This window comes from Trachypithecus francoisi, unplaced genomic scaffold, assembly GCF_009764315.1.
Source record: "Trachypithecus francoisi isolate TF-2019V2 unplaced genomic scaffold, Tfra_2.0 Lachesis_group12, whole genome shotgun sequence".
NCBI classification, from domain to species: domain Eukaryota; kingdom Metazoa; phylum Chordata; class Mammalia; order Primates; family Cercopithecidae; genus Trachypithecus; species Trachypithecus francoisi.
In genome coordinates this window covers 16368435-16384309 of record NW_022681457.1, presented here as the reverse complement: position 1 = coordinate 16384309, position 15875 = coordinate 16368435, and the positions used below count along the sequence as shown (strand labels likewise).

General features: G+C 46.2%; 1 protein-coding gene across 1 annotated transcript in view; it reads left to right on the top strand.

The window, feature by feature from the left end:
* Nucleotides 1-720: 720 nt before the first annotated feature.
* The window catches only part of DHCR24 (24-dehydrocholesterol reductase), a 37592-nt gene continuing 22437 nt past the window's right edge, over nucleotides 721-15875 (top strand). Inside the window, exons 1-4 of the mRNA XM_033225020.1 lie at nucleotides 721-1446; nucleotides 4587-4742; nucleotides 12414-12519; nucleotides 13247-13365. Coding sequence (XP_033080911.1) covers nucleotides 994-1446; nucleotides 4587-4742; nucleotides 12414-12519; nucleotides 13247-13365 — 834 coding nt within the window. The 5' untranslated portion in view covers nucleotides 721-993. The remainder of the gene's footprint in view (nucleotides 1447-4586; nucleotides 4743-12413; nucleotides 12520-13246; nucleotides 13366-15875) is intronic.

Below are 15875 nucleotides of genomic sequence, written 5' to 3'. Positions count from 1 at the left end.
GGCCCTGAGCTGGCTTCGGAATGTGTGACGTGAACTCCGAGATGGGGATGGGAAAGGGTATTCAGAGGTACTAGCTTGACCAGCGGGGCACAAATGAGGAATGCTGAGGCCCAGGGAGCCTTCTAAGAGTGCATGTCAGGGCAGAGATGAATGGAGAGGGAACTGGATAGGTATGCAAGGCCAGACAGAGAAGAGCTTGGTATGTCATGTTTAGCTTCTAAACTAACACGTTTCGAAAACTTCCTAAAATTCCATATGAAATGCAAACGGCGCTGGATTTCAGCTTTTGCTGGTAACTGTGGCAGCTCCCCTACACTGGTTGCTGAGTGAGGGCAGGGCCATCTGCTTTGCTCACCATCCTATCCGAGGCTTGCAACACTGCCTGGCACAGAGAGGGTCTGGAGAGTTTACTCGGGCTGAAATGCCTTCCTTCATTCTTTCTCCTCCGGGCCTCCCATCTGCCTCAGTCAACTGGAAAAAGAGGAAGAGTGCCAGCCATAGCCTTCCACGCTTCCAATGGCCTCTGGAGTTCACGAACAGGTCTTCACCTTTCTGGGCTGCTTCCAAGTGTATACAATGGAGCTCATCACTCCCCACCGCCCAGGACTGCTGTGTAGCTCAAATGAATTCGTGGAAAGCGACCCCTAAAAATGAAAAGATGCCTCTGGAGGCCTTGCGCACACCGAGTGGGACGACGACCTGCTGGGGTTATCGCCAGGTTTCCATCCTCCGCGCCCGGGAACCGCCTGCCCGGCCAAAGGGTGACTGACTCAGGGCCGGGGCGCCTCCCAGCCCTCGGGCGGAAAGCCACTGCAAAACCGCTTAAGGCGCGTTTGGAGGAGGCGGCCCCGCAGCCCCGAGGGCCGGAGGCCCTGAGTGCCAACCGCCCGCCCCCAGTAACCGCTGCGGACCCCACCGGCATCCAGTCCCCGCCACCCCCGCCTCGCGCGGCGGCGGGGAGAAAAGGGTGGAGCGGCCCGACTCCTGAAGCCAATGAAAGCTGCGGGTTCCTGGTCCGATCCCCGGCGCGGCTCGCCATTGGTCGCCGCCGGGGTCTCGGCCCACCGGACCTCGGCGACCCGAGCCAATCGCGAGGCGGCGGGCGATCCCGGGCTCCCCTGGCGGCAGGCTGCGGGCGCAGAGCGGGCCAGGCGCGGAACTGGAGGCAGTGACAGGAGGCGCGAGCCCGCAGCCCTCCCCGCGCGGCGCCGCATGATGGAGCCCGCCGTGTCGCTGGCCGTGTGCGCGCTGCTATTCCTGCTGTGGGTGCGCGTGAAGGGGCTGGAGTTCGTGCTCATCCACCAGCGCTGGGTGTTCGTGTGCCTCTTCCTCCTGCCGCTGTCGCTCATCTTTGATATCTACTACTACGTGCGCGCCTGGGTGGTGTTTAAGCTCAGCAGCGCGCCGCGCCTGCACGAGCAGCGCGTGCGGGACATCCAGAAGCAGGTGAGTGGCGCCGGGTGCGGCCGGGACTCAGGGTTGGGGGCGGCGTGCGCGGGGATAGCGGGACGCGAAGTGGTGACAGGAGCTGCGGTGCGGGGGTGGCCTGGACTTCCCGGGGGGGTTGGGGAGCTGGCGTTGGAGAGGGGTTGGAACGAAACAAAAATGTGATGGGGACGGGGGAACAGAACAGGCAGAGTGCCCACTGTGTGCAGGGCGTATGCGGGTACCTAGAGGGAGAAGAAGAAGGGGAAGAGGGGGAGGTGCGCAGCACTCAGGTAACTCTCACCCGGCCCAAACATTTCAGAGAAGGAAGGGCTTCCGGGAGGTGGAGCTGGGTCTAAAGATTGGGAAGTATGGGAAATGATTGGGGGAAGGTGTGTGGGTGGAGGGACTGGTGTGAGCAAAGGCTGGGAAGCTTACAAGTGCAGGGCGCAAGCGGGAGAACGCCGGAAAGTCTGTTTGGTGCTAGGCTGGAGAGGGGCCTTGATGCCAAGGCCGAGTTTGGACTTTATTTTGTAACAGCAAGACGCTTTTGATTGGGTTTAGGATAGAAGACTAAAGCAAGAAGGTAGAACCCAGCCCAGAAGCGGGAGGGAAGAGCCTCACTGCCTCTGGTGACGGAAGTCTCCTCACTCCTTGACAAAAGCAGTCGGTCCATCTCTCAGTTCCTCAGGCACCCACGGAGCCTGTAACCTGCTGTGGCTCACAGTGGAGCCTCCTCTGCATCCAGGGACCTGGGCAGTTTCTTGACTGCCTCTGCTTCTCCTTATGTTCCTCTCTTGCTGGCATCAGGTTGCAGAGAGCTTCTGTTTCCTGCTGACACCCTTCCGTAGGTGTAGCAGCCTCCATATTCTGCTTGCTCCGCGCTGGGTGCTGTAGGCAAGAGCATGAAGATGGATGCGGAGAGACGTTCCCATGAGGCATAAGACCTGGGGCCTGGTGGGAGAACCCAGTGTCTGGAAGTACTTTGCCCTGTAGCTCTGGATTTTGCTGGTCACAGTCATGGCTCCAGAGCCTCTGCCTGTCCTCCCTCCCCACCTGCACCCTGCTTCCTAGCTCTTTCCTCGAGTTCAAATTCTCCATTTACCTGCTTGTCTCCCCTGTCAGACTGTGAGCTCCTAGAATGCAGGGACTGTTATGTGACTCACCTGTGGCCTGTAGGACCTGGCTCAAAACAGCCTAGCGAGTGCTTATTAATCTCGGCTAAGCCACAAGGTTCACTGTGAGCAGAAAGACAGGGACCCAGCTGGACTAGCCTCTACCCCAGACCTGCCATGGGCCATTGCCATCCTCACAGCAACCCTGGTAGATCTTGTGCCTATTTTGCAAACGGGGAAAATTGAGTTTCAGAGTGTGAGTCATGTGCTCAGGAAGGCTAGTCAGTAAATGGGGCTGGAACCTAGGTTAGCTTGATTTCAGAGCCTGAACTCTGACATCTCTTCTTTCCCAGGCTTTCCCTTCCCCCCTGTAGGTCTGGTTTAGTTGCTTCACACCTGGCTTGTAATAGCTGTCTGACCCAGTTGCCCTTTTTTCTGGGCTCTCTCTTTGGCCTCCAGCTTAAATGCAGCACCCCTAATCACTCCCTCCCATCTCTGGGCTTGTATCAAACTCCATGGCTGCAGATTCAGGCAGGGACAAGACCTGGTTGGTCATGGAATCCCACCTATCATCCCTTTGCCCCCAAATCACAGGAATCTGTTCCTTAATACCTGCCCCCTACTGGCTCCCTGGCCTCTGATCAAAGGATAGTCCTTCCCCATGTTGAGCTGTTTGCCTGGCCAGCTCCAGTGCAGCCTTCTCCAGGAGACCTGACTAGTATTTGATCAGACTTTTGGTTGCAAGTGAAAGAAACTCAATTCAAACTGACTTGAGCAAAAAGGGATTTTATTGGCTCAGGTCTTGAAAAGTCTGGGAGTACAACTGGATCAGGCATGGCTGGATCCAGGATCCTCTGTCCCCCATCACCATCTGTCCATCCCTCTACCATCTGTTGGCCCTGCTTCTCTAGGTTGACTTCATTCTCTGGAGCCTCTCTCCTTGCAGAGGCCCCAACAGTTTCTGGCTCATATCCAACCAGCTTAGCAACCCCAGTAAAGAGAGAGTGGCTGTCCTGGAACTGGTCTCATTGGCTTGATTTGGGTCGTAGACCCATCCCTTAACCTGTCTCTTTGGCCAGAAGGATAGAATCAGACCTCAGTCACATACCCACCTCCTGGGTCAGGGGAGTAGAATCAATCTCACTTGGACCAAAGGAAGATGGGGATTGTTAGAAGTGGATGAAGAGGAAATGGATGGTCACAGGTCAAAACGACAAATATCCACCTACCCTGCACTTGTGTATCTCGGCAGAAAAGAAACACTTCATCCTGCGTTTCTGGTGGGCTTGTCATCCGTGGGTCATTTGTTCTGTGTTTTGTGCTCTGGTCACTTACTTTAGAGGTTTTGTAAAACCTCTTCCTTCCATTGGCTTGGTGGTCCTTCCCTGTTCCTCCTCTCCCGGTCAAAGTGATGCATGAGTTAACATATACAAATGTTTAAACAGGCCTTGGCATGTGATAAGCCTCCATACATGTTAGCTATTACCCTGTGAACTGTTACCACAGCCCCATCTATCCTTCCTGTCCTGAAGTCAAACAGTCCTGGCTATGAATCTCAGCTCTGCCATTTACCGATTGTGTGACTTTGGACAAGTTCTTTTGCTTTTGAGTTTCCTCATCCTCAAAAAAAGGGTGTCATCCTAACTTCCTGGGACTGTTGTAGGAATTACACAAGACAGTGTGCAAGGAGATGCCTAGTGTGTTGGGAATACCCAGTAAATGGTCGTCATTTTTATACTTGCTATTATTACCATTACAAAACCTTTTCTGAACTTCCCAGTAGAGTTAATGTTTTCAGAACACTTTGATCCTCCATTCTAGCTCTTTCGTCATTCTGCCTTATGGTATAGCAGTATGTTGGCTTTTCTGTCAGCCTTGCTGGCCAGGGAGGTGCCAGAGGGTAGGGCCAGCAGGTCTTTTCATCGTTCTGTTTCTCCAGTGCCTGATGGAGGCATCATTCCCAGCTCCCTCTCGATGAAAGCAGGGCTGCAGGCTGCTCGGGGGATCCCAGGTGGGGCCAGCTCACCCTCTGTCCTGTGGTTGCAGGTGCGGGAATGGAAGGAGCAGGGCAGCAAGACCTTCATGTGCACGGGGCGCCCTGGCTGGCTCACTGTCTCACTACGTGTCGGGAAGTACAAGAAGACGCACAAAAACATCATGATCAACCTGATGGACATTCTGGAAGTGGACACCAAGAAACAGGTGAGAGTAGCACTTTTCGGGGCTCTGGGAGCAGGTGGGGCTCTGCCCCTGGGGCAAATGACTCATAGGGAAATGACTTTAGCCAAGGGCATCCCAGAGTGGACAGGACCAATGCCCACAGTCATAGAAGATACTCCCTGCCATTGCTGTCCTTAAGCCTCACAGCCACCAGGGGAGAGATGGGTCATAATAGCTCCGGGGAACCCTTTGTGTTTCCACAGGAAGTCAGGAATGGGGAATTCATGAGCAAAAATGATAGGCAAAAAGGAATCTACTTAACCCTTCCTGATAAGGAAATGTGGTGGTAAAAAATGGGCTACAGAAGTGACTGAGAGGCGTGGGTCTTGTTACAAGCTTCCTGGAGACCCTCTTGTTTAATAGCCTTTGAAATGTACATACTTTTTGGCCTGTCTAGTAATTTTACTTCTCGAAACCTGGCTTCAGGAAAAAGGAAATAGGCTTCAATATAATTAAAGATATCCAACACAGAGCGATTATATCACAGTATTATTTCTAATTGACAGCAACACAATATCCAATAATAGGGAAGTCATTAAATATGGTATGTCTACTTGATGGCCTTTTGTTATTATTGTGAGACCTTGGCCAAGTTACTTAATCTCTCTATACCATTTTTTAAACAGCTTTATTGATGGATTTAAAGTGTGGTAACACTGTTACCACAATCAAGACGACAGACATACCCATCACACCCCAAAATTTCCTCATGCTCCTTGGTAATCCCTTCCCCTAGCCCCTAGCCCTACCTCTTCCCCGACCCGCCCCCCACAGCCTTAGGCAAACAATGACCTTTCTGCCACTATAAATTAGTTTGATTCTAGAGTTTATATAAATGGAATCATACGGTGCCTTTTGTTTGTCTAACTTCTTTCACTCAACATCTTTATTTGGAGATTCATCCATGTTGAAGCGTGTGTCAATAGTGCATTCTCTTTCACTGCTGAGTCATATTCCCACACATATTGTGTGGGCGTATCGTAGTTGGTTTATCCATTCACCTACTGATGGACATTTTGGCTGGCTCCAGTTTGGGGCAATTACAACTAAATTGGAACATTTGTGAACAGTCTTTGGGCATATGCCTTCCTTTCTCTTGGGCAAATATCTAGGAGTGGCTAGATCATGTGGTGGGTGTACATTTAACTTTTTAATGAACTGCCACATTTTTTTTCAAAGTGATTGTAGCATTTTACATTTCCACCAGCAGTAAGTGTTGTTCTTGTTCCACATTGTAATCAACTTGGTATGGTTAGTCTTAATTTTAGCCATTCTAGTAGATGTGTAGTAGTTTTTCATTGCACGTTTCCCTAGTGACTAATGATCGTTTCATGTGCACGTTTGCTATTTGTGTATCTTCTTCGGTGAGACCTGATCAAAGCTTTCGCCAATTAAAAAAAAATCAGGTTGTTTTCTTATATATTCAGGAAACTTTTTTTTTTTTTTAACTTTTGAGTTCAGTGGTACCTGTGCAGGTTTGTTATATAGGTAAACGTGTGTCTTGGGGTTTGTTGTACAGGTTATTTCAGCACCCAGGTACTAAGCCTAGTACCTATTAATTATTTTTTCTGATCCTCTCCCTTCTCCCTCCCTCCACCCTCTGATAGGCCTCAGTGTCTGTTGTTCCCCTGTATGTGTTCATGTGTTCTCATCATTTAGCTCCCACTTATAAGTGAGAACATGCGGTATTTGATTTCCTGTTCCTGCGTTAGTTTGCTAAGGATAATGGCTTCCAGCTCCATCCATGTTCTTGCAAAGGAGCATGGCTGCATAGTATTCCATGGTGTACGTACCACATTTTCTTTATCCAGTCTATCACTGATGGGCATTTAAGTTGATTCCATGTCTTTGCTATTGTGAATTGTGCTACAGTAAACATACATATGCATGTGTCTTTATGATAGAATGGTTTATATTCCTTTGGGTATATACTCAGTAATGAGATTGCTGGGTTGAATGCTACTTCTGTTTTTTGGTCTTTAAGGAATCACCACACTGTCTTCTACATGGTTGAGCTAATTTATACTCCCACCAACAGTGTATAAATGTTGCTTTTTCTCTGCAACTTCTCCAGCGTCTGTTATTTTTTGACTTTTTAATAATAGCTATTCTGACTGTGTGAGATGGTATTTCATTGTGGTTTTGATTTACATTTCTTTAATTATCAGTAATGTTGAGTTTTTTTTCATATGCTTCTTGGCCACATGCTTGTCTTTTGAAAAGTGTCTGTTCATGTCCTTTGTTCACTTTTTAATGGGGATGTTTGGTTCTTGTAAGTTTAAGTTCCTTATCGATGCTGGATATTAGACCCTGAAACAACACTCTTTATTAGATTCATGATTTGCAGATATTTTCTCGCAGTCTACGGCTTCTCTTTTTAAAAATCAGAAGCTTTGTTTATTTTTTCTTTTTGAGACAGAGTTTCACTCCATCGCCCTGGCTGGAGTGCAGTGGCGCAATCTCGGTTCACTGCAGCCTTAGCCTCCCAGGATCCAGTAATTCTCCTGCCTCAGCCTCCTGGGTAGCTGGGATTACAGGCATGTGCTGCCACACCCAGCTAATTTTTTGTAGTTTTAGTAGTAGAGACGGGGTTTCACCATGTTGGCCAGGCTGGTCTTGAACTCCTGACCTCAGGTGATCTGCCTGCCTTGACCTCCCAAAGTGCTAGGATTACAGGTGTGATCCACCACGCCTGGCCAAATCAGAAGTTTTAATTTTTCCCAATTTGTTAATTTCTTCTTTTATGCGTTGTTGGGGTTTTGTTTGTTTGTCATTTGTTTGTTTATATTTTTGTTTTTTGAGACAAAGTTTTGCTCTGTGGCCCCGGCTAGAGTGCAGTGGTACTATCTTAGCTCTCGGCAACCTCCACCTCCCAGTTTCAAGCAATTCTTGTGCCTCAGCCTCCCAAGTAGCTGTGATTACAGGTGCGCACCACCACACCTGGGCTAATTTTTTGTATTTTTGCCCAAGAGAAAGGAAGGCATATGCCCAAAGACTGTTCACAAATGTTCCAATTTAGTTGTAATTGCCCCAAACTGGAGCCAGCCAAAATGTCCATCAGTAGGTGAATGGATAAACCAACTACGATTTCAATCTCACCACATTGGTCAGGCTGGTTTTGAACTCCTGGCCTCAAATGATCCACCTACCTTGGCCTCCCAAAGTGCTGGGATTACAGGTGTGAGCTACCGTGCCTGGCCTACTTTGTATTTTTGATGTCTTATTTGGAAATCTTTGCCTATCCAATGTCGGAAAGTCTTTCTTCTATATTTTCTTCTAGAAGTTTTATAGAAACCTTAAAATGAAGCTTTCTGGACCTGGAGGTTTCTTTGTGAGCAAGTTTTTAAGCACAAATTCAATTTCTTTAATAGATATTGGGCTCTTCAGTTTATTTATTTCTTCTTGGGTTAGCTTTGGTAGTTTATGTCTCAAAGGTATTTGTCCATTTCACTAAGTTGTATAATTTATTGACATAAAGTTGTTCACAATACTTCCTATAGACATCTGTAGCAATATGTCAAGTCTTTCATTCTTGATATTGGTATTTTATTTCTGTTCTCTTTTCTTCCTGAACAGTCTGGCTAAAGCCTATTGAATTTTATTGATCTTCTCAAAAACTAGCTTTGAGATCATTGATTTTTCCCTTTGTGTGTGTGTGGTTTGTTTTCAATTTCATTGATTTCTGCTTTGGTCTTTATTATTTCCTTTCTTTTCTTACACTGGGTTTAATTTTACTCTTTTTCTAGTTTTTTAAGTTTAAAGTTTAAGTCATTGACTTAGACCTTTTTTTCTAATATAAATGTTTAGTGCTATAAATTTTCCCCTAAGCACTGTTTTAGAGGCAGCTCACAAATTTCTATGTTTTCTTTTCTTTTTATTTCAGTTCAAAATATTTTCTGATTTCGCTTTTGATGTCTTCTTTGATCCATGGATTATTTAGAAGTATGTTAATTTTTTATCACTAGTTTTGAGCAATTTTACTATGATGTGCTTTGGTATAGTTTTATTCATGATTCTTGTTTGGAATTTGTCATAGTTTTTCATCAAATCAGGAAATTTGGGGACCATTATTTCTTCATCTATTTTTCTGCCCCCTCCTTTTTCTCATCTAGTTTAGAGACTGCTAGGCCTATATATTAGGCCATTTCAAGTTCTTCTACAGCTCAGGTCACTGAGGCACTGTTCATTTAAAAAATTTTTCCTCTCTTTCATTTTGGATGATTTCTGTGGCTGTGTATTTAAGTTAACTAATCTTTTCTTCTGCAATTTCTAATTTGCTGTTAGTGCCATCCATTGTATCTTTCATTTCAGACACTGTGGTTTTCATTTCCAGAAGTTTGATTTGGATTTTTTTTTTTTTTTTTTTTTTTTTGAGACAGAGTCTTGCTCTGTCCTCCAGGTTGGACTGGGTACAGTGGCGTGATTTCGGCTCACTGCAACCTCCACCTCCTGGGTTCCAGTGATTCTCCTGTCACCGCCTCCAGAGTAGCTGGGATTATAGGTGCACACCACCGTGCCTGGCTAATTTTTTTGTATTTTTAGTACAGACAGGGTTTCGCCATGTTGGCCAGGCTGATTTCGAACTCCTGACCTCAGGTGATCTGCCTGCCTTGGCCTCCCAAAGCACTGGGATTACAGGTGTGAGGCACTGCACCTGGCTGGATCTTTTTAATATATTCTTAATGTCTCTACTTAAATTTTTGAATATAGAGAATATAGTTATTACAAATGTTTTAATGTTCCTGTTCGCTAGTTCTAATATCTGTGTCAGTTCTGGGACTGTTGGCTTGATTGATTTTTCTCATTGTGGGTTGAATTTTCCTCCCTCTTTGTATGCCTGGTAAAATTCTGTTGGATTCTGACATTGTGATACTCAATATTTTACCTTTTGGGGAGCTGGGTATTTTTATATTCCTATAAATTTTGAGTTTTGCTCTAGGAGGCAGCTATGTTACTTGGAAATAGTTTGATCCCACTGGGTCTTGATGTTTTGGATGAGGCCAGGGCGGTATTTAATCTCGAGTTAATTATGAGGCAAGATCATTTTGAGTACTCTACACAGTGCCCTGTGAATCATCAGGTTACCAATCTGGCTTGTGGGAACAGACATGATCTCCTGCCCTGTCTGATCCCCTGGTACTATTACCTGTTATCTTGTTTTTGTTTTTTTTTTTTGAGACAGAGTTTCACTCTTGGTGCCTAGGCTAGAGTGCAGTGGTGCAATCTCGGCTCACTGCAACCTCCGCCTCCTGGGTTCAAGTGATTCTCCTGCCTCAGCTTCCTGAGTAACTGGGATTACAGGCGCCCACCACCATGCCCAACTAATTTTTTGTATTTTTTTTAGTAGAGGTGGGGTTTCATCATGTTGGCCAGGCTGGTCTCAAACTCCTGACTAACCTCAGGCGATCCATCCTCCTTGGCTTCCCAAAGTGCTGGGATTATAGGCATGAGCCACCACACCCAGTCTATGACCTGTTTGTTATCTTTTCTGGCAGTTTTTTACCTGGCTTTAGCCTCAGGTAACAGCCTCACGTGTATTTACCGATTAGTACTCAGTTGAATTCCCAAGGACGCCTTTTCCATTTCTTCAGTTTTTTCTCTGTGCAACTCTCTCCTCTCCGGTACTGTATCCTGCACGCTCTATTCACCTTGGTCTTCTGAAACTCTCATCTCCATCTTTTTTTTTTTTTTCTCTTCCTTTTTTTTTTTTTTTAAGACAGAGTCTCACTCTGTCATCCAGGCTGGAGTGCAGTGGTGCAGTCTTGGCTCACTGCAACCTCCATGAGTTCAAGTGATTTTCTTGCCTCAGCCTCCTGAGTAGCTGGGATTACAGATGTCCGCCACCATGCCCAACTAATTTTTTGTATTTTCAGCAGAGGCAGGTTTTTGCCATGTTGTCCGGCTGGTCTTGAACTCCTGACCTCAGGTGATCCACCCACCTCGGTCTCCCAAAGTGCTGGGATTACAGGCGTAAGCCACCATGCCCAGCCTCACCTCCATCTTTTTAACTCTTAGAAAGTCCACTGGGCTCCACCTGGGTTTCTCTCCCTGCACTGCCTAACTCCAGGCAGTTAGATGGGCCATCCCTAGAGCTCACCGTTTTTTAAAATAATTTTTTATTTTTTATTTTTAGGTCTCGCAATGTTGTCCTGGCTGGTCTCGAACCCCTGGCCTCAAGCAGTCCTCCTGCCTCAGAGCTCACCTTGTTTCCTCTCTCTGAGGGATCACTAACTTTCATTGTTTATGTGCGCTACATTGAAAACTCTTATTTCATATATTTTGTCAGGTTTTTTTTCAGGCAGCAGGGTAAATCTGGTTCCTGTTGTTCCACTTCGGCTAGAAGTAGAAGTCCAAGGGATGTATACATTAAAAAATCACGTGTTCCAAGAATGTGTAATGATAACAGATGATGGTCATAGTATAGTGTTACATTTTAAAAAGGCAAGACAGAAAATGAGATATGCTTTTTGTTTGTGTGTGTTGTGTTAAAACATACAAAATGGTGTGAAAGGAAAATCTTGGGGCCCCAAAATTACTAAAATAAGGGAAAAGTCAAGCTGGGAACTGCTCAGGACAAACCTGCTTTGCATTCTATTCAAAGTCTTCCCTCTGCTCACTGAGATAGATGCACATTCTGATTAGTTCCTTTGGAAAGGCTTATCGGAAACTGAAAAGAAGGCGGCCATTTGTCTCTTACCTACGTGTGACCGCAAGCCCTCTCCCTGCTTCAAGTTGTCCCCGCCTTCCTGGACAGAACCAATATACTTCTTACATATATTGATTGATGTCTCCTGTCTCCCTAAAATGTATAAGATTAAACTGTGCCCCAGCCTCCTTAGGGACATGTTGTCAGGACTTACTGAGGCTGTGTCATGGGCGCACATCCTCAACCTTGGCAAAATAAACTTTCTAAATTAACTGAGACCTGTCTCTGATATTTGGGGTTCACAGTACCAATATAGTATGTGTGGGAAAAAAAAAAAAAAGTAAATACACTCTGTTATTTATATTAGTAACTCTGAAGAACTAGGATGGGTGAATTTTTTTTTTTTTTTTGAGACGGAGTCTCCCTCTGTCACCCAGGCTGCAGTGCAGTGGCAAGATCTCGGCTCACTGCAACCCCCGCCTCCCGGGTTCAAGCGATTCTCCTGCCTCAGCCTCCCAAGTAGCTGGGACTACAGGTGCCCGCTACCACGCCTAATTTTTGTATTTTTAATAGAAACGGTTTCACCAAGTTGGCCAGGCTGGTCTCAAACTCCTGACCTCAGATGGTCCACCCACCTTGGCCTCCCAAAGGGCTGGGATTACAGATATGAGCCACCACGCCTGACCAGGATGGGTGATTTTTGTTTTCTTCTTCACTTTTGCTGTATCTTCTAAGTGAATGAGTATTTCTCCTGCAATTTAGAAAAGGATAAATCAAATATTTAGTATAAAGATACTTGAAGGGCGAGGTTAAACACTAGCTAACCGAGAGCCAGAAATCACATTCCCTGTAATTAAAGACAATGTTCTAGAAAGAGCCTGTAAAGACTGTATAGGAATCCCTGCAGTGAGTATTTGGGAAGGTTTGAGATGACACCTGTGTGTAGGAGCACCCCTTGGGCCTGGCAGCCTCCTTTTGACCCAGGGTTTTTTCCCTTGTGTCAACAGATTGTCCGTGTGGAGCCCTTGGTGACCATGGGCCAGGTGACTGCCCTGCTGACCTCCATTGGCTGGACTCTCCCCGTGTTGCCTGAGCTTGATGACCTCACAGTGGGTGAGGACCCTATATTAACCGGCAAGAAGACACACGGTCCTAGGACCGGAGCTGATGGGCCTTGGCCCCCCTCCATCTAGTCCTGGAGTCGCTGCTATTCCGTCTGTGACAGAAGTCATTCTGTCTCTTACTTGCCTCCTCCAATGACAGGGTGTTCACTGCCTGCTGTTCCATTTCTGAGCAGTTCAGGTTATCAGAAGGCACTTTTAATTTCTGGTTTGATTCTGTTTCCCTGTGACTTGTTCCCGTTGCTCCAGTTCTACCCCATGGAACACACAGAATAAATCTAGTCTCTCTTCTCCTCCCATAGGATTCATAGCCCCCAAAGCATCTTCTTCTTTAGGGAAAACACCTTCAGTTCTTTTAACTATTCCCATGGGACAGGGCTTCCTGTCACCCCTTCAACCCCCCTTTTCATTAAAGTCCCTCTCCAGATGAATGCGCAAGATTTCTAGGTTGAGTCTGGCCAGAGGTGAGGTTTGAGTACCCTTGACAAGGTCTGCTCGCCACCCCTTTCCTCTAAGGATGCCCTCATGCTCCCATCTAAGCCCCTCCTTCCCTCTCCTGCTCTCTAGATTGACAGGTGGGAAATCTCCCCTAAGTCAACAGCCCCATTTCTGCTAGCCTACCATGCCTCCCTCATGCTAGGAGGTCCCCCAGCTCCAACCCACCCCCAACCCTGTGCCTACAGCTCTCCCTACTGACACTTTGTGTGATGTCTCTGCAGGGGGCTTGATCATGGGCACAGGCATCGAGTCATCGTCCCACAAATACGGCCTGTTCCAACACATCTGCACTGCGTATGAGCTGGTCCTGGCTGATGGCAGCTTTGTGCGATGCACTCCGGTGAGTTCAGCGATGGGAGATGTCCATGCCAGCCTGCTCTGGGCATTAAGGATCCTGAGGTCAGGGAGGTGGCTCTTCTAGGTGTGCTTCATTTCAAATACCTGTTCAGTCTGGGTCTGTATCCATAACAAAAATTTGTATACCCCTTATATGAGCTTGGGCAATGTTATAAATGCATTATGTATATATTAAGGCATGCGTGTAATCCTTCAACAACCTAATGATCCCTATTTTATAGATAGGAAACTAAAGCTCAGAGATATTAATAAATTTGCTATAGTCACACAGCTGGGACTCAGACCCCAGTAATCAGGCTCCCAGGTCCCTCCCCTTAGCCATTGATTATGCCATTCTGCCTTTCTGGAGGAAGTCATGCCTTGGCATCAAAGCTGTGTGTCTTAACACTGTGAGGTATAGTCATGTGTCACATAACAGTAGTGATATGTTATGAGAAACAAGTTAGAGGCAATTTTGTGATTGTGCAAACATAAGAGTGTACTTACATAAACCTAGATGAGATAGCCTACTTCACACCTAGGCTACGTGGGATAGCCTACTGCTCCTTGGCTACAGACCTCCACAGCATGGTACTGTGCTCAATACTGTAGGCAGCTGTAACACAATGGTATTTGTGTGTCTAAACATACCTACACTTAGAAAAGGTACAGTAAAAATACCATATAAAAGATGAATGGTACACCTATATAGTGTACTTGCCATGCGTGGAGCTTGCAGGACTGGAAGTTGCTCTGGGTGAGTCAGTGAGTGAGTGGTGAGTGAATGTGAAGACCTGGGACATCACTCTATACCACTTTAGACTTTATAAACTGTACACTTAGGCTACCCTAAATGTATTTTTTGAAATTTGCTTTCTTCAATAATAAATTACTGTTAGCTTACTATAACGTTTTTACTTTATAAACTTTTTAAAAAACTTTACACTCTTGTAGTAACACTTAGCTTAAAATGCAAACACATTGTATAGGTGTACACAAATAGTTTCTTTCTTTGTATGTTTATTCTATAAGCTTTTTTCTATGTAAACTTTTTTTTTTAACTTGTTAAACTTTTTTTGTTAAAAACTTAGACCCAAGGCTGGGTGCAGTGGCTCACTCCTGTAATATCAGCACTTTGGGAGGCCAAGGCAGGTGGACTGCTTGAGCTTAGGAGTTTGAGACCAGCCTGGGCAACATGGCAAAACCCTGTCTCTACAAATAATACAAAAATTAGCTGGGCGTGGTGGTGTGTTCCTGTATTTCCAGCTACTCTGGAGGCTGAGGCAGGAAGATCACTTGAGCCTGGGAGGCAGAGATTGCAGTGAGCCATGATTACGCCACTGCACTCTAGCCTGGGTGACAGAGCGAGACCCTGTCTCAAAGAAAAAAAGTCAAGAAGACATAAACACATGTTAGTTTAGGCCTACACTGAGTTTAGATTATCAATAACGCTTCCACTTCCGCATCTCATCCCACTGGAAAGTCTTCAGGGGCAATAACACACATGGAGCTGTCATCTCTTCTGACAACAATGCCTTCTTCTGGAATACCTCCTGAAGGACCTGCCTGATGCTGTTTACAGTTAATTTTTTTAATAAGCAGAAAGAGTACACTCTAAAATAACAATTAAAAATATAGTGTAGGCCGGGCGCGGTGGCTCAAGCCTGTAATCCCAGCACTTTGGGAGGCCGAGACGGGCGGATCACGAGGTCAGGAGATCGAGACCATCCTGGCGAACACTGTGAAACCCCGTCTCTACTAAAAAATACAAAAAACTAGCCGGGCGAGGTGGCGGGCGTCTGTAGTCCCAGCTACTCGGGAGGCTGAGGCAGGAGAATGGCGTGAACCCAGGAGGCGGAGCTTGCAGTGAGCTGAGATCCAGCCACTGCACTCCAGCCCCGGCGACAGAGCAAGACTCCGTCTCAAAAAAAAAAAAAAAAAAATTTAGTGTAGTGAATACATAAACCAATGATAGAGTCATTTACATTATCAACTATTATGTAGTATACATAATTATATGTGCTGTACTTTTATACAACTGGCAGTACAGTAGGCTTGCTTACACCAGTGTTACCATAAACACACGAGTATGGCATTAGGACAGCTGCGATAGCCGTGATAACACTAGGCAACAGAACTTTTTCAGCTCCATTATAATCTTATGTATCTGGGGCCCATTGTTGACTGAAACATCTTTATGCAGCATGTGATCAGGTAACTAAAAGTGATTAGAGAGGCTGTTTTAGAAAAATAAAAGACAGTTCTACCACCCAAACTGGGATTCAAACATTTAAAGCGTTTTACCTAAGGGGTGGGATAGGATTGACACTTTAAATAACCTTGAATCTGTCCTGGCAGGTGTGAGGGGCCCCTGGGATGGGAGGGACAGTCGGTCCTGTTGAAGTGGGTATTTCTGGGAGCCACCAGACTCCTTCACTTCACAGAAGAGGGCCCAGGGAAAGACTCCCAGCTTGGCAGCACTGGTCTTGAGTGAGAGATACCCCTAGCAAGATT